Source organism: Branchiostoma floridae, chromosome 5 (genome assembly GCF_000003815.2).
Source record: "Branchiostoma floridae strain S238N-H82 chromosome 5, Bfl_VNyyK, whole genome shotgun sequence".
Classification (NCBI taxonomy): Eukaryota; Metazoa; Chordata; class Leptocardii; order Amphioxiformes; family Branchiostomatidae; genus Branchiostoma; species Branchiostoma floridae.
In genome coordinates this window covers 3,649,358-3,675,678 of record NC_049983.1, presented here as the reverse complement: position 1 = coordinate 3,675,678, position 26,321 = coordinate 3,649,358, and the positions used below count along the sequence as shown (strand labels likewise).

Here is a 26,321-nt window from a genome sequence, read left to right as displayed (position 1 = left end):
GGGGAGCGTGGTTTATAGGCACCGGGCCCGCCGGCACCGCTGTTCTTGCAGCGGGGGACCGCCGCCGGAAATGTAAACAAAGCGGCGAGAAAGCCCTTGCCGAACGGGTCGCGTTCCCAAATTTCCTGTTCTAAATTTTGCGTGTGCCGCCCTGCTTTCGCGCCAAAAAATGTAAAAAGTGTAGCGATTGTGCCTTGCCGCGAGTTATCAGTGGGGTGGGATCCCTCCCCAGAACAGCCAGTTCCCGGGGAATGTCCCGTATTTGGGGATCGGGGTTGACCGACAGGCAGTTACTAGTAGTTGCGTAATTTTTATTTCAGCGCGGGAAATAGAATCAATTCTTTCCGACATAATTTTGGAACAATAGCGGGTCGCGTTCCCAAAATTCCTGTTCTAAATTTGAAGCTCTTTGGCTCGGCAACGTAAGTTACAAACCATCGTAAGTTTGTATGTAAAACCCGGGCGTCAGGTAAGCCTCGCAAAGTGACCCCGCCCACAAACCGCCAGGGCAGTGTCGGCAGTGTTAGTGGGATCCTTCGCCGACTTTGTCAAAGGGCCGCCGGCTATCAATCAAACGCGGATGTTGATTAGAGTTTCAAACAGTCATGGTGCCGTACAGCGAAATTCATGCTTCGTGAATACATTCCTTGGACTTTCTTTCCCACAGCGGTGCTTCTACAAAATATTTATTAGACTGTAACACTGAGTCCCACATGTTTTAAAGAATAGAATCTGACGCGAAACAGCGGTTTTTGCCCGGTATTTTTCTTGAAACATGTCCGTGGGAATATCGTCTGACGGCGAGGCGGCGACGCAGAGATATCAAACCGTCAACATTACATAAGTCGCACGGTGGCTAACAACGCTGCGAAGATAACGTTACTAGCGCTCTAACTTAGTAAGCGCTTCAACTTCGGATGGCAACCCGGACAATATTTATCAAGTACTGTTGAGCTGAGTAAAGTTTGTTGTTTATGAGTTTTTAGTTGTCTTTGAAGCTTTTATCCAAAATATTGTTACGTCAAACTGCTGAAGAAAAGTTAAGTGACTGCTACGATGATCGTAGATATGGCCCTAAAAACTGATAAAATAAGCCTTCTCAATAGCCTAAAATGCAAGAGCTTCCGGGGGGCTTCGCCCCCCTGGGTCCCCCCACATTGCCTGTTACATAACCTAACGGTTAGCTCCGTACGTTTTTAGAAGGTTCCGTTTATCACGGAATTGCTGTTGTTTCAGAAATCTCACGGACTTATGCTTACAAACATTCCTAACTTGTGTTTCTTCTTCTTTCTTTCTTTCTCCTGTCAAATTTTCAAAGCGAATCATCTCCGTCGTTCCTGGACCGAATGACTTGAAATTTTGCACAATGCATATGGTAGAGTGGACCAATACCTAAAAGTTTGGTACAGGCGTGCATGGAGTATTTATTTAAAGAACCCAATTTTCATTTTTGGCATATATCACTTCAAAATGACCCATTTCGGGGTTTTACGGGAGGTGTTTTGGCCATTCTCGACGTTTAGTGCGTTCCATATATGGCAAACAAAGCAATAACTCCCGCCCTGGGCGACAGGTGACAGGTGTCAGTCTGCTAATTAATTGAATTGTGCCGCCAGCCAATCAGCGAAGAGAAAGCAACACTTCGTCGGCAATGACGCAACATTTGATTGTCATGTTTATATGTAGACGGAACCATTCATATTTGAGAGGATTTTGTAATTTATGTTACTCCATAAAAGGTTACTGCAAAGAAAATAGGAATATAATATGTGACCATTATTTTTAAAACAGCAATTACAAATATACACAAAATATATATACGGAAAGAAACTTTTAGGTTTGAGATTTTTATGCAGACCTTTTTGAAGATTCCACCCCGGACTCGTCCATTTTTAATTTTACATTTACGTCACAGACTCCCGCAGCAACTGCATTTAGTCTGCAGTTTTCTGCGGATTTTACGTCAGCTTCTACCCAGTTTCGGTTGTCATCGGTAGCAGAACATCTTTAGGTGAGAAATGGCTAGCCTTACATTGTTCACTCCGTTGTTAATGTACATTGAAAGGTGTTTTCGTTTGTGAAATTCGTCAAAACAACGTTATATGAGAACTGTGGAACGCTGGTACCGCAGGCAAGTGCTGACAAGCCACTGCCGTCGTTGTGTATCTCCGTTTGTTGTCAAAAACATGCATGAACTGATAACGTTAGTAGGCGAAATCAGTTTTCCTTGGGAAAGGGCAAAAGATACTTCCACACGAGATGTCATGGTGTTTTCTGCATCATTTCTGTTTTTTGACGGTAACTAGTTATCTTTATTTTGATCGTGACGACGTCCACATACTGTGATTTGTGTAGATGTTATACCAAATGTCACTCGTTTGACTTCTATATGAGTTAGTAGTTCATTTCGAGAAGTTACTGTTAGAATGTTCAATTTTTGCGCAGGAGTGATTTGGAACAGTTCAATTTTGCATGGGAACGGGTATGGCTGAAATATGCTGTATTTGCTCTCAAGCAAATGTCGGCCTTTCTAGTTTACATTTTGTTACATTCCTCCCTACTAAATCAACATATGTATACCTCATTTTTATTTGCAAATTACTACCTCATTTACAATATGATATTTGGAATGATAATCAGGACAGCATAGCAGGCATGACTGCATGCATTCATGCCGCATGAAAGTAGATTCCCTGCTTAGTGGATATCAGCGCGCATGAGCCGAAATACAAGAATAGAAAGCCGAGAACTCTACATGACATCCTTTTGCATTATTAATCTGAAACATTGATTTACAAAGTTCTGCGTTATGAATTTTAACATATATGTCACGTCAGTTTTCATCACTCAACTAAGGTTCTCAAATCATAATATCTTAATTATTACGTGTTTTGCTTTCAGATCCTCCTCGTATGAAGAGGTGCCAGCAGCGTTCGGACGAAGCAATGTTTCTCTTCGTTCTGTTCGCTTTTTTGTTTAAACCTACTATATACCAGACCCGTGAGTTCACTTCACATATATTTCTATTTCAGCCATGCCACAGGTATGGTGAAATATATTGTTATATTTCAGCCATACAATATGTATATATAGTATTCGTAATGTTTCGTCTTTCTTTCTTCCCCCTGTCAAATCTTCAAAACGTGGTATCCCCTTCGTTCCTGGACCGAATGATTTGAAATTTGTTATAAGGGTAGAGTGGACCAATACCCCCAGGCTTTTGATTTTTTCTATATCTGCCTTTAAAATGATTTTATTGAGTTTTATTGGTCATTTGTAGAACAAAACTGTATATTTTGGACCCCTGTGTCCTGTTATTATAACCAAATGACCTGAAATTTCGCACATAGGTGCCTTGATCATATGCGCATATAGATTTAATAACAGTTTTGGTCTACAGAGCAACAAAATCAAACAATTCATCACATTTCCTTGAGTTAGAAAAACACACATTTTCTTCTAACTCAGAAAGACAAACATAGTGTTGTACCAGTCAAAAAAGGAGGGGCAGTCACATTACAGAAAGACCACTGCAGAAAGTTGGTAACAAGAAAAAGAGGTAGACATCACTCAAGAGCTAGTTAGTCCAGACTAGCTGACGGTTTGTAACCAAAGAAGATTGCTATCTCTGTTGTTACAATCCTCAGAGAATTCCTTATGTGTGCCTGTTTTCTAAATCAGTGTGTGGCTGTTACTATGTTTTTAGATGCTGTTCCGTCACAAGTATAACATTTAATGTCCTTATTTTTAGGAAGGGGTCATTACTACATCAAGTTCGGAACCCGCAGGAAAAATATCTACGTGACAGGAGTATCCTGTTGACAGTGAAAAAAAAAAGAATGTCATTATCAGGATCATCCTGTCCCATTTGTGATTTTTGGCATGAATCACTTCAAAATGATTTTTTGGGTCATTTTCCAATGACCACAGGGGTCAATGAGCTCAAGGTCGTTGACCCCATTTGGAGGCTTTCTCGGGTGCAGAATTAAATTAAAAAGGTAACCAATCGATTAACCTGAATCAATATCGTGACGAGGATTTGGTAGCCAATCAGTGAGCCTAGTGTTAGCTGGAACATTTGCTGGAGTCCATTCTTATACGGAGGGGTTCATTGTTTTTAAATTCATCTTTGGACTGGTGATTATGTAAAGTCTTTCAGTGGGCTTAATTTTGGACTGGTCTAATTTGAAATTTTACATGGGGTGTGCTGGAAGAGTCCATTCTTGCACGGAGGGAGGCATTTTCTAAAATTCGTTTTTGGACTTTGATGATTATGTCAAAGTCCCATTTTAGCGGATGTATTTTTGGACTGCTCAACTTTACATATGGGTATCACAGGAAGTCCATTCTTGCACACGGAGTGCACTGAAGTCCATACTTGCACGGGTATTTGGTAAGATAAATTTTTGGGTTAAACCGTCATTAGTAAAAGTGATATTTCAAATGGGTGATTTTTGAACAGTTTAATGTGGAGGGAGATGGCTGAAATATGCTGTATTTGCTCTCAAGCAAATGTCGACCTTTCTAGTTTTTAGATGTTATTTCACTATGGCAACCGTTTGTATGAATTCGGTTTTGACATTGATTGAAGAAATAAAGCATTTGGTTTTAAGTAGGTCTTCCAGATTATTATTTCATTATGGTTACTTGGCCCTTTGTGCACCGTAAATCCATCTTCAGCTCCTTGGCCCTAGTATTAACCCTATCTAGACCAGGCTGTTTTGGGATCCCTGGGACCAAGGGGGGGGGGGGGGGGGGGGCTCTTTTGACCCCCCGTCGTATTTTCAAAACGGCTTGAGTTACAATAATCAAATTTAGAGGGGATGATGTACTAGTACAGTTTTATATTTTCTGTAATTTTGGTATCGTTATGACGTAATGTGACGTAATTATGACGTCATAATGACATATTTTGGGCTAAAATCGTCAAAATATTAAATTTCCGCTATACTTAAATGTATTGAGCAAAATGATGACAATAAAGCTTATCTTATTGGTGTCTAAGTCTGCCAAGTCTTATGTTGCCAATGGCGTCGACACTGACGTCTATATGATGTCAGAAAATGACGTCATTTGTCCGCCATCTTGGATCGACAACCGTGAATTTTCTAAAATACGCCTTTTTCCACATATAACCCCCAAACCCAGTAGAAATGGACTGAAAATGATCAAGTGATTGTGTTTTGTAAGAAAATAAAAGATTTTGACGGTATTTGAGTAAAAATTACATGTATCTATCGTTGAAAATGACAATGTCCGCCATCTTGGATTTTGACCCATGACGTCATCAAATTAGCATAAATTATGAATATTTAAATGAAAATATTACTTAAAATTACACAGGATGTTAATGATATTAATAAACAAGTTTGATCTTGCAATTAAACCATCCCATAATTCAAACTGAAATTAGTAAATTTGGGAAAATATGCCTGTCAGAAACCCGTTGCCATGGCAACACGAAAAATCACAAACTAAAAGTTTTTTCGCAGAATCGAGTTTCGTAGTCCTAGCACACGTTGTTCACTAGTTATACGACGTCAAAGTCGACGCGGGCACTTTTACCCCCCCCCCCCTGGTCTAGATAGGGTTAAAACCGAATTGCATGAATTTTGATATTGGTGTACTAATGACATTTGCAAACATGACTTCATGCATACTTTTGATGATTGGATAGTTTCATTTACTAGTTTTTCACTGATCTAATTGTTTTCGCTGCTATTCTTCTGCTATAGCTGGTAAGAATATCATCGACATTGATGGTATAATTGCTGTTTTTTTCACCGCAGTTTCACTATTGGTGATAGCGGACTTGGCGAGTTCTGAAATCTTCGTAGACAAAGGAGGTTTCCTGAAATGGGAGCTGTCTCAGAATCCAGTACTAAAAGGCGCAGAGGACAAATTGGAGATAAAGTTCAAAGCGTGTAACGAGAGAGGACTGCTCATCTACCAAGCTGGACAAGGGCAGAACTTTTTCTCAATGGGTGTTTTCAACGGCCAGATATACATTGAGGCTTCCCTCAGTGGACAACTACTGGAGGTATGTCAATATTTCTTACCAAAGAGATATATGTCTTAAACTTGGACTGCAATATCAATAGTTGAAACGTTTTTGTTAAAAACATATCGGTGATGGTTGCTGAGATCGCAAGGAACGTCATTTGTATAAACAAGCTATTTATGGTTTAGGAATGAACATGACAATGTCTTTTCAATTTGCAGATGTTCATAGGAGACAAGAACAGCCCGCCAGTCCAGCACAACCAGACTCATGTTGTCGTCATCACCAACATGAGGGAGCACCATCTCGGACAGATGACGGTGGTCGTGGACGGCAGCAACGCCCCCTTGTCGGTTCTAACCGACGTGCAGCCAACTCTGTCCTTTACAGACCCAAACCTACTTGGGAACACCTTCATAGGAGGGTACAAAGAAGTCAATGACTTGAGGGTAAGCGAGACGTCTAACCACTGAGACGAAAAATACGTAAACTATGACGATGCAAAAGCATACAACGTATAACATTAAGACGACACCATTGTAAGATTACAAATGGCGAATGTTTAGGTGATTACTTGAACATTTTCACTGACAGTTGATACTGTTCTCACAGCCATGTAGCATCTTGTGTTAGAGATTGCTGTTCTTCGTCCACAGTTACAATCAGACCGTCTGTATAACTACCCAATCGTGTGCATCTCCTACCTGTATGTTGGAAGTCCTTCAAGAGAAGTTGACCTGACCTCCACCACGGAGAGTACCGGTCAGGACGTCCCGACATGCCCTGTCTGCGCCCCGCCCTCCATTGCGACCTTGAGAAGTTCAAGGTCATACATGAAGGTTGAAGCTGACCTGCAGCCTAGGTCAGGAACAGCCATCAGCTTAAAGTTCAAGACAAAGTAAGATTGCCGTTTGCTTAAATTTGTATATTTTTCTACTTTCTTATTTCTAGCTTCCCATGTGTTCCTTCCTTGCTTCTTTGCTACCCTTCTTTCTTCTCGTTTCTCTATTCCTTTCATTTATTCTGTTTTTTTTAAATAATTCTAATGTACATTCTTGTGTTTCTCCAACATATTCTATGTTGTTCAACGTCATTGCTGATCAGGAAGCTACTTCTGAGAGAATCAAAGGCACGATGTAACTCGATCCAAAGGGAGCTTTATTCCACACTGTGCTTACACAATCACGCCATAAAAAAAGGCATGATGGAAGAAACAGAGATTACGTGACCATTGACACCTATGTCACGGCAGTGACGTTACCACCTCACTAACACAGTTATCACGTATTTGGCGCAGGAAATAAGTTTTTTTTTTTTTACATCTGATCCCCAGGGCCAAGAACGGTCTTCTCTTGTACTTTGGAGGCCCCGCCTGGTTAGTGGTTTATCTCAAGGATGGAAAAGCTGTATTGAGACTTAACACTAAGGTATGTGTTTATGATAGTACATATGCTCTGTACTATAACATTAATTATATTAGCAATCTGAATCTTGCAACTTGCATAAACTTGTCGCGACATCTCCTACAGCATTAAGCATATCATTCTGAATGTCCTCTTTACTACTTCAGGGAAGCGGCGCGGATCAAAGCTACGTGTCTACCAATTCATTTAACGACGGACAGGAGCAGGAGCTGTTCATCGAACGTGACGCCAACACCGCCACCATGAAGGACCGCGCAGGCAACATCATCGGCCTGGTCACTTTCCAAGGTGAAATCTCACACAACACAACTATGTTCTAACAATAATGATTATATTTCATATCTATTTTTTTGTGTCTTGTGGGATTACAGAAGATCTCGATACTATTTGCAGACTACGTCCTATAACTAGCACTAGCGTTATGAAGGTAATTTAAACCCAGGATTCATACGAGAATTTAAGTGGTAAAAGTTGCCCTTGAACAATGCAAGATATATCGCTAGCTATGCTAATGTCGTGAACTAACAGAGAGATGCCATCATGGTTTCTGTCGTTTGGTACTGCACAGGACAGGGAGCGGATGCGGCTCATTCACTCAGCGTGAACTCCTTATATGTCGGCGGCTTTAAGAACCCCGCCGACGACCTGACAACCGACGCCAAACAGTACATAGAAGTAACAGAGTCTCTGAGAGGCTGCCTAGAAGAATTCCGTTTTGTCTCCTACAGCAGTGTTGAAGAAACCGCCCATCAGATCGACTTTAAGACTGCGACCATTGAGAGCAGGTGAGAGCATGAACCGACTCCTAAAGGCGATCATTGTTTTGCCATTCAATAAAAGAAGCGCATTTAAGTCTTCAATATGATATGTTGAATAATGAACTCAAAATGAGAGAAATTAATGTCAAAAGATAGCATATAGTATTATAACAATCCCTTGAAAAGTGATTTTGTGTACTGTATATTAGTGCTGTGCTCAGTTGGGATTAATCGTCGTTTTTTAAATCGTTTATGTTACTATACTGTACTATGTATAGTCTGTATAGTACACTGACTGACAGTAATAATAGTATTATGTTACTACTTTGCTTTATATAGCCTGTATACACTGTTTGACACAAATAGAAGCAGTATGTTGATATTGTGCTGAATGTTTACATTGTTCAGTAGTGAATGACAAGCTCTTTATCTAGAGTACAGCTCGAAAGATAAAACGCCTGTGTCTGACGCATATGCCACAGGGACACCACCTTTGACCAGTGCCACGAGCTCGACACCTGCCTGTCTAAGGAGTGTACCGGTGTGGGACAGGTGTGTAACCTGGGCGTGTGTGAGTGCAAACCGGGGTGGAACGAACAGACACCCGGGGCCGACCCGCTCGTCTGTATCGACATCGACGAGTGTCAATCAAACCCGTGTCAAAACGGAGGGACCTGTATTAACATGGAGAATGCCTACAGATGCCAGTGTCCTGAGCAATACAAGGGTTAGTCTCACTTATATTATATCCCACACAATCCTTCCTCTTATGCCAAGGCCTGTCGTGTTTGTATATTAAGAGAAACGGCCCGCAATAAACTGGTCTACGATCCATCCTAATCATTGCCTCAGCTCAGCCTGAACAGCCGCCAGCCAATCAGATACTCCACTGTTTGTTGGGTGGAAAGCTTTCAACCAATCACGTTGTCTCTTCGTCGTTTGCGGAGACTTGATTGGTTGTTAACCCTATCCAGACTGGGGGGAGGGGGGGGGGGTAAAAGTGCCTGCGCCAACTTTCACCTCCTATATCTCCCAAACGGCTTGTGCTAGAACAAGCAAACTTTGTGAGTTATCCTAAAATATTGTTGGCGACAATTTAAAAAAAATTGGGTAAGTTTATGATTTTTCGTGTTGCCATGGCAACGGGTTTCTGAAAGGCAAATTTTACAAAAATCACTAATTTTGGTTTAAACAATGGGATTTTCAGATTTTCTTTCTAAACTAAACTACTTTTCATATATCTTTAATATCTGACACATCTTAGTTGAACATTTATAATTAAATATTCATAAATTATGCTAATGAGATGACGTAATTGGTCAAAATCCAAGATGGCCTACAATATCATGATTTAAAGTATAACAAGCTTATTTTCACTCAGATTTCATCACTACGTGGTATTTTCTTACAGAAAACATTCATGTGAACGTTTTAATCCATTTCCATGGGCTTTTATCATTATATATTGAAAAAAATGTATCTTGAAAAATTTAAGGTTGATAATCCAAGATGGCGGATAGCTAAACTACAGATGACGTCATTCTATGACGTCATTTTGACGTCGTTGCGTCGGCATTTGTCAACAGAAGTCTAATAACACTTAAATATTAATAAGAAACCATTATTGGTAACTTTTTGAGTGAGATATCTAGGTATTATGGGAATTCTCCGTTTTAGCCAAAAATATCAATTAATGACGTTATAATTACGTCATATTACGTCATAATGATATACAAATTTCAGGAATTGTAAAACTTGATGAGTACAAACCACCCTGCAAATTTGGTGATCGTACAGTAAGCCGTTTTGAAAATACGAAGGGGGGTCGAATGAGCCAAAAAGCCCAGTCTGCATAGGGTTAACGGCTGACCAGCGCTACCGTAGGTAGAAGGACAGATGGCAGGGTCGCTGTTTGATACAGACAAGAGTCGGGCCAAGTAATACAACATTACTGAATCTGCATTTGTATCTAAGTTTATTTAGCCGGTATAACCGCCCGTCGGCGTAACACACCAGCTTCGCAGGCACGCGGCGCGACAGCAGCTGGTTATATTACACTAAACGACCCGTCACACCTAACTTATGCACATCTGTCTGCAAGTCTTCTTTAAAACTATCCAGAGAAGATGCCCCAACTGTGCTTGGTGATAACAAATTCCGCTCTACAACAGTTCTGGATGGAAAAAAAGAAGGATTTTTGAACACATCAATCCTAGGTTGGTAACTCTGATAGTTGAAGGCATGACTATTCCTCGTTCTTCTTTTTTTTTAGCTGATATTAGATACTTATCAGTCGGTACGTCCACCGGTTTACTGGTCATTTGCACATCATGCAAAGTTTGGGTATTTTCCTTCTGTTTTCAAGTGACATCCATGATTTCATTTTGGTAACACTAGCCTCCCTGCTGTAGCTGTTTGTACAGATTCTGGCAGCTTGGTTCTGAAAAGTCCTATGACGTATTTTTATAGGTACGTGATAGAAATTATTTTGTACTCACGTTATTCATTCAACATTTTGTAATCTTTTCTTTTATTTTCCAGCTGTAGGACAGAAATTCCTGAAAACTAGTCATTTCATGCGGAATACATATCTTACTTAAAAAGGAAATCGCGAAATACATGAAAATAGAGCTAGGAACTTCTGAATGTGCAGACACTGAGGGTTCGCTATAAGAAAGCCTTTCTTATCACCTGCATACGTCCTCTGTACTCCGTCTACCTTTAAAAAAGGTCAGAGGATTGTATTTTCAACATTTATAGCAGAACGCAAAAAACTTTACGCCCAGGCCATGTTGAGACTTTAGCAGATAGGGTCCTTACATGAAAGAAAAAGAGCCCCTAGATTTTGAGGCAACATAGATATTCCTAGAAATAAAAACTTAACAGGAAACAATTTTGCAGCCGTGTCCAGGCCTTGTCGCGAACCCTGTCTGACGATATCCGAGGAAACTATGTTACTTAATGCATTTAACCCAGTGGATCATCAGACTGGGGAACATGCACAAGGTATGACGGTGCTGAGAAGGGTACAAAACTGCGCCAAGAGTGATGAAATGTCGATAACGTTATACTGTATATACATTTCTTAACTGCAAAATCTTCCCCAAATGCTGATAAAAGATGACGAGGCCCATGATATGGAATGTCGCTCATGACACACAGGACACTTACCTAAGTGCGTAAGAAAGTGAAATTCAATGTAAAAAAGTGTCCTGAGTTTCTGAGATATGTCTCTTTATTGTTTAACCTTACAATTGCATTCTACTTTCTTTAGGAAAGAATTGTGACACTGAGCGAAACTGCTACAGCTTCCCATGTCATCTTGGTGGCACCTGCATTGAGGGAACCTCGGCGACCCCTAGCATCTCCGGTAGGAACTGCACCTGTCCTCGAGGCTCCTCGGGTGTGAGCTGTGAAGATGACATAGACGAGTGCAGGTAAAACAAAGTGATAGGTTTATTAATCTTGTCTTTAATGTTGTGTTTGATTTAGTCTGAAAACAGTGCATATCAGAAAAAGACGAATCTATTAAAAGTTTATGCACGCACGAAAAATGCCCCAGACAAATTGTCTGGCATCTTTGATGGCAGTAGATAAAATGGCAAAATTGTTTGGATTTTTAACAACTATAACCAGTGACACACAGGCCTGACTAACAACAGTCCAGTGTTCCTGCCTTCAGAAGCAAGGTCGGACACTTAGGCAGTTCAAAATACATGTACGTCTCTTTTACAGCCTTACGCAAAACTGCGTTACCGGGACGTGTAGAAACCTGGTGGGGTCGTACGAGTGTACCTGTAAGGTGGGGTACCACGGTTACCTCTGCCGTAACGTGATTGACAACTGTGCAAACAACCCGTGCGACCCGGGCCGATGTTACAACGTCATCGGAGGATTCAACTGCACATGTGCAAACGACTCGGAAGCCAGGATTTTCATCAGTATATTTGTTGTTTTCTTTCTTATAATTTTTCAGTCATTATTAGATTTCACTTCATACCTTTGGTATGGGAGGGAATGCATTGCTTTTGATCGCGTTTGTCATCTTTCTTCTGCCATCGATAGACCTCGAGCTCATTTTTAGGGCGGGTGTGACCTGAAATTTGCTATAAAGATAGAGTGAGGATTTTTTTTCTTGATAAAGGCCTAAAACTAATTCTATCTGTCTTATCATTTTCATCTTTCATTTGCATCTCACCAAATTCAAATATATCTTGGGCTACTGTATTCAAATCGTAAAAGCAAATGAAGTGAAATTTAACATCTGTGCAGAGGACTTCATCTAGATTTTGGCATGCACAAACATATTGATTATATATTGCATCCCTTTATCTATTTGGGGGATTTATTGCTATTTTCAGACCAAAAATGTCCATCGTCATCCAGCTCGATACCAGCCATAGTAGGAGGAGTTGTTGCTGTGTTGCTCTCTTTGTTGCTTCTCGCAGGTTTGGGAGTATTCATTTGGAGGTAAGAAACAAAAGGGTAAAGCTTTGGGCTGCACTTTCCTTGCTTTAGGGTTCATGATAATCTACAACTACACCAGATGTATTCATCGATTTATTGAATTTTTAGGCAACTTTGTGGCCGCACTCGTTTCTATCGAATTATTTTGAGAGAGAGAAGGTGAGGCAGTCTACACAAACAATGAAATTATCATATGACTCATTGAACTAATAAGGCCACAGGAAACTTTTTTATTACCTTATATCAATTGCATACCCAATCCAGGAGGAACAAGGCAAGGCAGGCGGCACCTACACCCCAGGCAAGGCGACAAGATGAACACCGGAACGATTTGGTAAGGATCATTGGCGTCGCATGTTTTGATAGGTCATGATAAACAGTAAAAATGCGTATGCTTACAGGAATGAACTATATGGTCTAATTAACAACATTACCTCCCTTCTTACAATTACAATGTTTTCACAAATTACATCGAAATTCAGAACAATCAGAACGGGAGGACGCATCCACACTCCTCTGCAGCATAGAATTTGTCAATACTGTGACTTACATCAAGTAGACGATGAACGCCATTTTATCTTACACTGTAAATTGTATCAGATGGAAAAAAATCGTGCTTTCTAACTGTATCAAAGAAGATTTCGTGCTTAATGAAACGGATATACGTATCTGTTTGTGATGCGTTTAGACAAGTCTCGTATAAGAAATTAGACAAACATTTTGTAAGAAACAGAATCTGTTCCTACATAGATCACTCGTTCTCATTGAAATGTCGAAAATGGCATTTTTTTGGTCGAAAAATAAATCGGCTTTATTTTCAGTGAAAAATGCCTGGTTCTTTAGGAAAATTCCTCTTTTAACCATAGCCAAAAAATGGCAACTTATTATTTTCGGTCACATTGGTAATACACTACAGGACATGTAACAAACGTTACCGGTAACGTTTGTTACAACAGTAAACTTAACCCTGTTTTCTTCTAAAGGACTTACCTTATTGGCTACATCATTTAGGTATAAGTGGATGTCCCAAGGAACATTTGAAAAGTGGGCAGCTTTTTTACACCAGGTCAAATAGAAAGCTTAGACAGCATGGAACAATGGTAACGTTTGTCACAGTCATTTCCGTACAACATTTTGTTAAGCAAGGTGGGATACAAATAACAGTCAGCAACCCTTTCCTGTTTCTTTAGGAAGCCAGAAAAACTGTACAGCGTCACAAAAATGGTCATTTCCAGTCTTATACGTGGATAATAAAACCGTGGCAACCATCGTATTCGTGGTGGTAACGTTTGTTACAGAATCTGGCAACAGGCATAAACCACCTCACACAGCCTCCAAGATCAGTGACAGGAGCGATCTGACGTGATCGTGCAGAGGGCCTGGGTAGCTGGTTTCACCTACCGAACAATCATTCTAGGAACTGAATTGTTACATTTTTGGCTAATATTTGAATTCTTCGTTTCTTCTCAGGCGACAGCCATTTTTTAGGGTGTGAAATCCGACTCGTGGCTATAATAACCGTCTAAGCCATCAACCAATACGAATGTTGTTGTGCATCTTTTGTAAAACATTACAGGGGATAGGGAAAATGAAGGAACCAGTGATATTGTCTATAATTTGCTCCATATCAAGCCGTAAAGTCAGGCGACAGCATTTCGACATTAAAATGAGAACGAGCCATATGCATTTGCATTCAATGTTCGAAAGAGCCATTCCCCTTTGCAGTCTTTACTTATTCTCTCTGCTCTGGCATATGTTTCGCTCCTTTTTATTGGCCAATACCTGCACATACCTTACTTTCTTGTGTGTATCGCTACTTTTGATTGGTCAAAATTCGGTGTCGATTCATTCCGAACAGTCAGAGGAGCAATACACACCTGCCTGGCCTGAATCTATGTGTTACGGCGTAACAACCAACATGGAACGGGGCCTTCTGATTGGCTATATGATAATGTACAATAAAGGTCATTCACTCATTCAGTGAACAATTAACGAGGCTATGAAGAAGATGACTCCTTCAATTTCTTCCCAGCATCAACCAGCAGCGGACGTCAGCGAACCTCCTTACCACATCCCGCTGAGGATTATGGGAAATAGTGAACGTGAGCTGTCTTGGAATGACATCTCCTTGAGTTCCCAGCTCCTTGGGTCAGGCAACTTTGGGGAAGTTCGCAAGGGAACGGTAAAGCTGGGTGGCGATATGGTCCAATCGGCTATCAAAGTGCTCAAAAGTAAGTGCTTATAACAATTACCTTAAAATAAGTCATATCATTGCTAAGATCTTCCTTCTTTCTTTCCTTTCTTTCTTATCGTCACACATGGTGAAATTTCGATCAGTGCGTGACATTTTACCTCCTCGTTAGGTGCTGCCACTCATTGCGGTATAAGAAAACCCCAAAGCTGAGAGTTTTATGAAAGTATAAAGAAATTTTTGGCGTATTAAATTGGCATAGATATAGAATGAGCCTCTGTACGTTGTGTTGATAATGTCGTTTTTTTTTCAGGTGGGGCTGATCAGGAAAGCCATCAAGAGTTTCAGCAAGAAGTAGACATCATGCGGCACGTTGGCTACCATCCTAACATCGTAAACCTGCTTGGAACCTGCAATCACAAAGGTTGGAGGTTTCAATGACGTGGATTTTCCGTTCATGACAGCTAGCTATTAATTGTTTCCAAGAAAAACCATTATCTTGTTGTGTGGAGCTTTTGTGGTAAGGAGCACTTTGTTGGATTCTTTCTTGAATCTGTAAGCAATAACGCGTTAACAATACTTCTACCAAGCACACCTTTATTCTTATGCATACTACTAAGTCTTACATTTTAGTAGCACATCCATAATTATCATTTGTTTTTCTGTTGTTGTTGTTTTGTTTAGTGGTGTTAAGCACTGCTAAGGCCGTTTTGATTTGATTATCCAATGACATGCGAACCCCAAACTGATGCCAGCGTGCGAATGAAAAAAGTTTGGCCAAAGTAGAATAGTTGCCCTCACTATAAAGTCTAAGTGGTCATGAAGGTTGAACCAGTGACCATATATATGTATATATATATATATATATATATATATATATATATATATATATATATATATATATATATACGTTGGTTATATATACGCTGGTTATATATACGTTGTAAAACTTGAGTGCAGATCCACTTTGTCCTAGCTTGACGTTATTGCATTGTTATGATGATAACATGGTAACACCATTTAAATTATATTTTGAATACATTAGATAATTGCTGAAAAGCGTTGTAATCAAGTAAAGCCAAAGTTTATTGCAGAACAATTGACTGCATTTTGGACAATTCAGGTCAACAGTACATGGCTCTTGAACTAGCTGCGAACGGAGATCTTTTAAAGTACCTGAGAAAGTCACGTGTGCACATGACGGAGAGGCCCTACGCTAACATGCGGCCTGAAGTGAAAACCGCTTCCACCCTGTCACCCGTCATGCTCCTGCGTATCGCATGTGATGTTGCCAGTGGCATGGAGCACTTAGCCGGGAAGAACGTAAGTTACCTTTAAACAAACCTTATCGACGCAAAATAAAAGTGCAGCGACTTCCGTACGGTCACCGACAAGATACAAAATACAAATGCAAAATAAATTGTCATTTCATACTTAATGAGCAATAAAAACTAACATGTGTAAATCCTTAATTGCATGTTACAATAAGGTAAGCGCAAAAGCAAGAGTACGGTTTCCAACTATCAACTCTTTTGTCTCTGCATTGGAATAGATTTTTTAAAACATCTCTAGCATCTTAACCCTATCCAGACTGGGCGTGGGGGTGGGGGTGTGTGTACTCATTCGGCCCCCTTCGTAATTTTGAAACGGCATACCATACAATAACCAAATTTGCCGGGGATGATACGCTAGTGAAGTTTTATAATTCCTGAAATTTCGATATCATTATTACGTTATATTAGATTATAATGAAGTCATTAATTGCTTTTTTGGGCCAAAACGGGGAATTCCCACAATACGTACATTTGCCACATAAAACGTTAACAATAAACGAAAATAAGCTGATTATACTTTTCATCATAATATTTTCGGCCATGTTGGATTTTGACCAATTACGCCATCACGTTAGCATGAATTATGAGTATCTAATTATAATATCACATTAAGATATGTTAGATATCATAGATTTATGAATACAAGTGTAGTTTAGCAAGACAATCTTAGTTAAAATACCATTGTTTAAACCAAAATTGGTGAATTTTGTTAAATATGCTTTTCAGAAACCCCATTCCATGGCAACACGAAAAATTATAAACTTAATATAATTTTCCTGTAAATTGTTGACAATAATATTTTAGGAAAAGTCACCAAGTTTGGTTGTCCTAGCACAAGCCCTTTGGGAGTTATACGACGTCAAATTTGGGGCAGGCACTTTTACCCCCTCCCTCCCCAGTATGGATAGGGTTAAACAATGTCACCATGATTAAAGAGTCAAGTCTACCTTAAAGGGCATATAATATCGGTGGATTTTGTATCGAACGCTAGTAGAAGTTTTGTTCGCTGTGTGACCTATTTGGTTAAAATTGATTATTAATCATAAAGGAATTCGGAATCACCCGGAATGCAACATCGGAGGTGCTGTCAAAATTGTCACAAATTGAAAGACTCCAGCGTTCAGTTCAGAACACAGTCTAAAAGATTTGAGTCAAAGACGACGACAAACCCCCAGATTAAAGTATTCAATAGCAACAGCAGATAAATGTTACATCCAGGTAACTCAACACTGGCGGGTCTATTTGGCCACTAGACCCTTCACTTTTAACACGAACATATTAGGAGGCTTACCTAAATAACATATCAAACAAAGGTTAACTACCATTACTAGCCATATATCCATCTGTGTTCACAACACAATAGAGGTTAAAAGCATTTTGAAGGTGAAATGGTATCTTACTTCTCGACAGGTGATCCACCGTGACCTGGCGGCCAGGAATGTTCTCCTTACAGACAGCCTCCTCGCAAAGGTAGCCGATTTTGGACTGTCACGTGGGGAGGGCATCTATGAGCAGAAGTCAAGAGTAGGTTCATTTTCAAAGCTATTGGCTTAAGGTCAATTTACAACTACTTGCTATCCGAATATCATGGTGATATAAACACACGTATGCATATGCATAACGACATCAGATATTCGTCTTGTTGCTATGCATTAATATCTACTCATCTGCTCAACAATTTCAACTACAGAAAGCCATCCCATTCCGATGTACCGCTATAGAGGCACTGAGCACGAAGATGTACACCACAAAAAGTGACGTGTATGTTTACGAAATTTTATACTATATTGGGATTTTGAAAACTTCTATCATTACGCAAGTTCGTCAGAGTAATAAGAATACGTTTTCACTCGCAGGTGGTCCTTTGGTATCCTTATTTGGGAGATCGTGACCCTTGGTAAGTAACGTTAGTACAATCCTATCTAAGACACTGAAAACAAAAAAAAATTTTACATCCTACCATGATCGTAAGCGCAGTGTTGTTCAAATAAGAAAGATGGGGGGTGTACATGTACGTGAAAAAACACATAGACGTCTACTTAACAGAGATGTTGGCACAGTCTTTATTATTTCTTATTACTGTACAACAACCCTACATACCGGATAACATTACGCCGTGTGTTTAGGAGGTACACCCTACAGTGGGATGAAGTCGAGACTCTTGATAAGAAGGCTACATGAAGGATACAGGCTACCCAAACCCAGGAACTGTGAGGATGCGCTGTGCGTTTATTTCAGTCCACTTTATAGCAATCTTTTATTATTTTATGTTTGTTCCACATGAAGATTCAAGCATTTAGCTACTATCTGACTGTGCGGAGTTCCCAGGCGTATATTTATGTGTGCCATTTTTCATTATGAGAAAAAAAAATTCCTTCCTCGCACCACGAGGTGCTGGCCCATTGCTGTCGTAGTTAAATCTAAATAAAGCTTGTATGTGTTCCGGCGGGATTACGTTCCCAAAAGGACCACAGCAAATGGCGCATTGTCTATTACATTAATTAAGTTATCTTTGCGTCAAAAACATAGACATCGATATTTTGGAAATGAATGCAGTCTTTAACCCTATCCGGACCGGGCTTTTTTTGGCTACCTGGGACCTGGGGGGGGGCTCTTTTGACCCCCCCTTCGTAATTTCAAAACGGCTTGGTCACGATCACCAAATTTAGAGGGGATAATTTACTAGTAAAGTTTTATATTTTCTGTAAGTTTGGTGTCGTTATGACGTAATATGACGTAATTATGACGTCATAATGTCATATTTTGGCTAAATCGTCTACATATGAAATTTCCGCTATACTTAAAGGTATTAAAGAAAACGATGACTATAAAGGTTATCGCATTGTTGTCTAATTCTGCCAAGTCTTTTGGTGCCAATGACGACGACACTGACGCCAATATGACGACAGAAAATGACACCATTTGTCCGCCATCTTGGATCGACAAGCTTGAATTTTCTAAAATACGATTTTTTCCACATATAACCCCAAAACCCAATGGAACTGGACTAGAAAGGTTCAAATGATTGTGTTTTGTAAGAAAATAAAAGATTTTGACAGAATTTGAGTAAAAATAACATGTATTTATCGTTGAAAATGGCATTGTCCACCGTCTTGGATTTTGACCCATGACGTCATCAATTTAGCATAGATTATAAATAATTGATTAGAAATGTAACTTAGAATTACACAGGATCTTAATGATATAGATAAACAAGTTTTGGTTTAGAAATAAAACTATGAAATCCCATAATTCAAACTGAAATTAGTATATTTGGTAAAATATGCCTGTCAGAAACCCGTTGCCATGGCAACATGAAAAATCACAAACTAAATTTTTTTTCAGAGAATTGTTGCTAACAATATTTCAGGAAAAGTCACCAAGTTTCGTAGTCCTAGCACACGTCGTTCGGTAGTTATACGACGTCAAAGTTGGCGCAGGCACTTTTAGCACCCCCCCCCCGTCTGGATAGGGTTAAGTGTTAAACATGATATTCAAATATTGAAGAAGTATGAGTTTATCAATCACAGAAAAAATCACACCGACGTTCATGAGCAAAACAGAATGGCGTTTGCACCCCGTACGGCTAGATAAGTCCCAAAAATATATGCGTCAGATGGAGGGGGGGGGGGGGCAGTTGGAATTGAAATACATGTAACGTCATCATGGACGTCGCGACGGCTAGTTACGCGGTAAAATCTAAATCAGAACGCGGCTGTTTCCTCCACCAGGTACCACGTGATGATGAGGTGCTGGGAACGCCTTCCGACGGACCGACCGACTTTCTCGGACCTGGTGCAAGTGCTCACAAACATGATGAGAGACATGACGGTGAGTATAGCCCGATCTTAGTAATACGAAGTCGCTGAAGTTTTCTACTCAAGTCTCTAAAGATGTGCTTAAGAAATTTCATATCAACAATGTACTAGTACATCAAATAGCCTATTCGATGCACCTTGTGGTGCATTCTCGCCGTTGTTACCAATGTAAAGGCGTCAAAGTTTCATGCAAACTTTCTATTCTCATTCAAAGATAAACTTTTTCCTTGATAAAAACAGCTCAGGTATTTAATACAGCATTGCACTAGATAATCAAGATCTTTGAAATATCGAGGTATAGTTTTTGGCCTCTCTGTCAGGGTGTGTGGGTGTTTCGGCATGTTGTGGTCAGCATAAGGAAGGTCAAGTTTGATTTTGGCTCCTGATGTGTGAACTTGGTACTGCAAGAAAACTTTTTTCGTGTCTTAAGCCTTGGACGTTGTCTGATCTTGAATTTCAGTAGCAGATAGCGTTTCATGTAAGAAAAATAGGGTAGGTTTTGGCCCCCAGCAGCTTGCTCTGGAACTGCAGGAGCATTTTTATCAAACTCATTTAAGGGAAAGATGAATTTCCATGATATTCGGCATGCATGCAGCCTAGACAGAGATGTAGGAATCGAAATGAAATAGGCAAATCATAGCTTAATTTGCATAGCTAATGAGGAAAATCTCTAATTGCAGTGCCTTTCGTAATTGCACTTTCATGAATGTGACATATGTAATCTATGGCAGGTAGAACATCTAAAAGATACTGTTCAGAAATATTACACCTGTGTAATGTATTAGTTTATTGTTAGTGTATGTGTGTTTTTTTTTGGACAAAATTGTTGACGTAACAACGTAACTGAATCATTATTATGATTTTCTGATCTCCGGCGGACCATCTTTGCTGGATATATATCAATATTCCATCAAAATTAACGTTGATGTGTGTTTTGTTTTTCAGAATTACATTAACGTTGACGATGATTATGAGTACGAGGTGGTGGAGTCTGGTGATGACGATGATGATGGTGATTTTATGATGTAGTAACACATACATGATCCCTCTAAGTACACGTTACACATGATTACGTCTAGCATTTCACCATAGGCTTGTTCTCATTTAAATGTCGAAATGCTGTCACCTGACTTTACGCCTTGATATGGAGCAAATTATAGACAACATCACTAATTCCTTCATTTTCCACAACCCCTGTAATGTTTTAGAAAAGATGCACCACAACATTCGTATTGATTGATGGCTTAGAAGGTTATTATAGCCACGGGTCGGATTTCACACCCTAAAAAAAATGGCTGTCGCCTGAGAAGAAACGAAGAATTCAAATAGTAGCCAAAAATGTAACAATTCAGTTCCCAGAATAATTGTTCGGTAGGTGAAACCAGCTGCCTAGGCCCTCTGTCCGATCATGTCAGATCGCTCCTGTTACTGATCTTGGAGGCTCTTTGAGGAGGTTTATGCCTGTCGCCAGATTCGGTAACAAACGTTACCACCACGAGTACGATGGTTGCCACGGTTTTATTATCCACGTATAAGACTAGAAATGACCGTTTTTGTGACGCTGTACAGTTTCTCTGGCTTCCTAAAGAAACAAGAAAGGGCTGTTGACTGTTAATTGTATCCCACATTGCTTAACAAAATGTTGTACAGAAATGACTGTAACAAACGTTACCATTGTTCGATGCTGTCTAGGCTTTCTATTTGACCTGGTGTAAAAAAAGCTAAAAAGCTGCCCACTTTTCAAATGTCCCTTGGGACATCTACTTATACCTAAATGATGTAGTCAATAAGGTGAGTCCTTTAGAAGAAAACAGTGTAAAGTCTACTGTTGTAACAAACGTTACCGGTAACGTTTGTTACATGTCCTGTAATGTATTACCAATGGGACCGAAAATAATAAGTTGCCATTTTTTGGCTATGGTTAAAAGAGGAATTTTCCTAAACAACCAGGTAGTTTTCACTGAAAATAAAGCCGATTTATTTTTCGACCAAAAAAATGCCATTTTCGACATTTCAATGAGAACGAGTGCATAGTGAACATGTACTAATAATACGAATAACGTTTTCTACATCTAATTAAAATTGATGTATTCAACTCTCTACATTTCAGTGTAGAGAGTGCGATCTGTCAGAACCAGCGGTTCTACATGTACGTAGAGATTAAGATCAGAAAAGATAAAGAAGTTATGTTAATCGAACCCTTCATATATATTATGAAATCCTAGATTTAAAATTTGGAGTTTCTGTTTTCCACAAAATGTCTTTTTAGCTACATGATATTTGCATATTGCTTATTTGAATATCTGCCCTTACAGATGGAGTTTATTGGATGCGTTATATGTTTTGAAATATGTTTGTGGGTTATTTTAAACCATAGCGATTGTACTTTTTGGGTAATGAAAAGCTGGGCTGTCCTATTTCGTTCGTTTCAACGGTGATGTGGTCTAAATTGTGTGCATTTTGGGTTCGTTTGCGCCAGTGAAAATAGTGGTATGTAAAAAAGGGTTGGATTTTTTCCGTTCTAGTGTACAGAGATCGCATGTGCCAATTACTACTGTCATATGAATTACAAGGAAAACATCTATTTTGTAACCAGGCTGGTTTACTTAGGAAGATCAAATTTTCGGGTGAGAAGTTTGCTTTTTCTTAGCATTTGCAATTTGAAAGATAATTGGTCAGAGGATAAGGCCTTTAAATGTAAACAAATACTATTTATGTTGGCCGTACCCTTCCCCTTCCTCTCCTCATTGTACTGCTCTCATGAAACACCACGCTTTTATGTTTTGTACTATGACTCTATCTTGCTCCTTCAGTTCTGCTCTTGACTACATGTTACTAACATGTTACTAAGTTATACATTTTTAGTTCAACTATCAACTTTCGTCACTCAAGCCCGATATCTATTTTTCATGTACTAGGATTAAATCTTGTGTACTTCAGTTCTGTTTTTTGTTAGTTGGAGTAACATTTAAGTTCAGCGATTATTTTGTAGTAAAAATACTATGTCTTAGACTAAACAAACCTTCAATATGTACTCCGAATAGTATACATTGACGGAAAGCGGGTCATTAATGTTATTATTATATAGACATTGTGATATATCTAACCCTGAAGTTAGTAACGTTAACGGTTTCTCATAGACGAGATCCAGTTTTTGTTCGTCCGGCCCTTTTCTTGATGGCCGAGGTCGATTCTTGTTCTCCATACCTTTCGAACTTCTTTCCTGTGTGGCTGGGCGATAAAATGTCACCACCACTACCTGTACCTGCCGTAACGTCACTGTTTGTGATCTATTCGCATGTTTTGTTCGTATTTGAACTGGGCGCCATTTTTTGACGTAATATGGTTGCAAAGCATTTCACCATGCCCCAATGACTGTTGTGAAGCTTACAATTTGAGTTTCCAAGCTTGACTGCTGTAAAAATAAATGAAAAAAAGAAAATGAAACACAATACAAATGTGAAACAGAAACGCTATTATTGTTTATCCAAACAAATTAGTCAACACCAAGTACTAAATGTTTTAATGAAGCTACCTAGCTAAACTGTGCTGACACCTTGATCACTTTCAAAGGTTTTCATACGAATTTACGAAATCGATTCGATTTACTACTTACAAACTACTGAAATATACCGAATTTATACACTGTATAACCTTAGACAGTGTAGTAAGAATTGTATATGTTTTGTAAAACCCTTAAGAATTCCAAGAACTGTATATATTCCGTAAATCCCTTATGTATTCCGTAAATTCTAATGAATATGTAGACACCCCTAGCTATTTCAGACCATCGTGTTCCCTGTATGGTTAAAAAATGCCTCCTTGGAGTTCAAGACATTATTGCAGAACAATAAAGAATAGCTGCAAATACGGTAACAATCGCTAGGAGGCATCAATGATATGTGCCGATTGTTCGCATGCCACAATGACCGTTGTTATACTTACAACTTGTTTTACAATTATAAATGAAACAAAATAAACCGAACTTGAAGTTGATGCAGTCAGTCAACATTGAGGACCTAATGTTGTAATGTTGAAAATATATACTACTGAGGAGCATACGAAATGTAAGGACTTTAATTTTCTTTTTACTTAAAATTGTATATATTAAGCAGAAATTCGTTTGAATTCCGTTAGATTCGTATGTTTCTTTTTTCTTTAAGCAATGGATCAGAAGAATATGTAAACGGGCGCCTTTAAAGAGCTGGTATTTTACTTCGTTTAGGAATAGGTTTTCTCTGGTTATCAGAATGTGCTGACGAAAGTCATACGAATTCAGCTTGTAAGATGGAGGAAGCTTGTAATTCTTTGTCGTTCATACAGTGCCTACAGTTCAGCGCTACAGATGTGTGATCTAGAACCTCTACATGTAAGGCGTGAAGTTCACTGTCTAAAGTTTGCCAGATCCCTTGTTCATTCTAAGGTATTCAACTGGCTACCACCAAGGCGCTCTGAAGCACATGGCAGGGACCTCAGAAATGCAGACGACTTCATTTTAGGTGTCGAACGTCACGTTTTAGAAATACTACGCTGCCATATTGTGTCGATCTTTTAAAGCCATACTGAACTCCAGAGGAGAGTGTTCCAGTTCTGGTAGGAATATTTTTCTGAATCCAAAAAAAATGTAATTCTATCGACCACTTGACATTGAACCTGGACAAGGGAGCAGTTGCATTATAAAGCATTGACCCCCCAAGTACCCTCCAATTAAATTAAAGCCAGGTGTAACACATTATAATGCGTACAACAATTGAACAAACGTTAACTTGGCAGCTCTAAAGAGATATTTGGTTGAGCTTGAAAATTACCTTTGCAATGTGTTTCTGGATACTTGTTTGACAACGTGTAGCCTTAGTAACTTTATTTCCCACTTGCTTTTGGTAAAAAATGGGCTTTGATCTTTGTCAATCATCCCATTGAACTCCATACGTAAGACTTGGAAAAAAAGGGCCTTCATAAAAATGGGCAGCTCTTAAGAAATTGAGGTCCGATCTTTAAAAAAAATGTTTGCAGCATGTGTGTTTTAACACACATGCTGCAATTAAAATTGCTATTACGTCTGCAGTTATCTCTTGAACTCCTAGGGGCCAATTTTGATTCACACAGACGACCTCAATGCTTTAAAGGGTGTTTCCGAAGTATTAAATAAAACTAACTTCAAGGAATACATTCTGATCTAACGGAATACACGGAGCTTTTACAAGTCCAGTACTATCCATGGCCAGATCTAAGAAAACAATGAATTTGATTCAAGTTTTCAAGGTTTATTTCAAACGAAACTCATCGATATCGCAGCCTGATAGGCTATATTGCGAGGTTCACGCAAGGGTTTAAATTGTATTACAGTACAGGTAAAAGCAATCACCTACTGATAAATACACAAGATGAAATACAAATGATAAAATTATATTAAAAAGTTACAGAACAGATACGAGATTACAGGTAGTTAAAAGCTACAGTTGTATAGGAGCCAGTTTCACGCAGTAGAGCACATGAAGTAGATTATTTCGTATTGTACAACAGAGATCTAGGCATAAATGACAGCTCGTGTCTTTTTGTTTGATTACGTGAAGTCAATCTGATGAAATTCATCACAAGTTTCAAGGGATATACGACTCATTAGAAACGTAAGGTAACGACCGTTGTATATAGCTTTGCTGTACTGTTTAAAGTTTTACCTGTAGTATTATGCCTTACAAACGTCCTGACTGGTAGACTTATAGCAAGTTCTTTAGGTCAATAGTCGCCAAATAATTTCTGAATAATATCATAAGGCATCGTTCAGAAAATTAGTGTAAAACAAAAGCACACACAAAGTGTTCCCCTCACTAATGGTGCTTTATTCATTGTTTTTGCTGTAGAGTGGATGACCGCTTTCATAAAGGTACAGTATGAAAAATTGAACCTAAAGAAATCATGAAAATTTAACTTTTTTTGTTTCATCGCTAAAATCATAACGGTAAAACACAAAAAGTACACGTCTATAACTCTAGCTTCGGTATTAATAAGCCATTACAAACATTAATATAATAGCTTATTAATAGTATTGCGGGTGAACGACAGTAGTACTCAGTCTATCCACATAGACGTGGCAAAACAAAATCAAACTAACACAAAAGTTTGGAAACTTGAATTCGGTATATATATCCGCTGTTACATCTATTGTAAATTACATTGCATTACATATATCTGGAATATGACTACATGCTTGAAGTATTGCAATAGATAATCTTGTCTTGTTTTCCGCTTGCTGAACAGAGAAGACTTAACAAACTGGCCTTTATTCATGACACTTATTACTCCGCATTCAGTTTTCTTCTTAACCCCT

The 26,321-nt window shown here is 39.1% G+C and overlaps 1 protein-coding gene across 1 annotated transcript in view; it reads left to right on the top strand.

Annotated features, from left to right (window-relative positions):
- The window catches only part of LOC118416664, a 25,670-nt gene extending 4,470 nt beyond the window's left edge, over window positions 1-21,200 (top strand). Inside the window, exons 2-22 of the mRNA XM_035821841.1 lie at window positions 2,902-3,000; window positions 5,790-6,040; window positions 6,223-6,450; window positions 6,658-6,899; window positions 7,335-7,428; window positions 7,572-7,713; window positions 7,994-8,210; window positions 8,666-8,910; window positions 11,458-11,620; window positions 11,919-12,124; window positions 12,545-12,653; window positions 12,915-12,984; window positions 14,683-14,881; window positions 15,155-15,265; window positions 15,965-16,164; window positions 17,586-17,699; window positions 17,866-17,936; window positions 18,032-18,072; window positions 18,302-18,398; window positions 19,907-20,006; window positions 20,939-21,200. Coding sequence (XP_035677734.1) covers window positions 2,913-3,000; window positions 5,790-6,040; window positions 6,223-6,450; window positions 6,658-6,899; window positions 7,335-7,428; window positions 7,572-7,713; window positions 7,994-8,210; window positions 8,666-8,910; window positions 11,458-11,620; window positions 11,919-12,124; window positions 12,545-12,653; window positions 12,915-12,984; window positions 14,683-14,881; window positions 15,155-15,265; window positions 15,965-16,164; window positions 17,586-17,699; window positions 17,866-17,936; window positions 18,032-18,072; window positions 18,302-18,398; window positions 19,907-20,006; window positions 20,939-21,022 — 3,072 coding nt within the window. The 5' untranslated portion in view covers window positions 2,902-2,912 and the 3' untranslated portion in view covers window positions 21,023-21,200. The remainder of the gene's footprint in view (window positions 1-2,901; window positions 3,001-5,789; window positions 6,041-6,222; window positions 6,451-6,657; window positions 6,900-7,334; window positions 7,429-7,571; window positions 7,714-7,993; window positions 8,211-8,665; window positions 8,911-11,457; window positions 11,621-11,918; window positions 12,125-12,544; window positions 12,654-12,914; window positions 12,985-14,682; window positions 14,882-15,154; window positions 15,266-15,964; window positions 16,165-17,585; window positions 17,700-17,865; window positions 17,937-18,031; window positions 18,073-18,301; window positions 18,399-19,906; window positions 20,007-20,938) is intronic.
- Window positions 21,201-26,321: the final 5,121 nt, after the last annotated feature.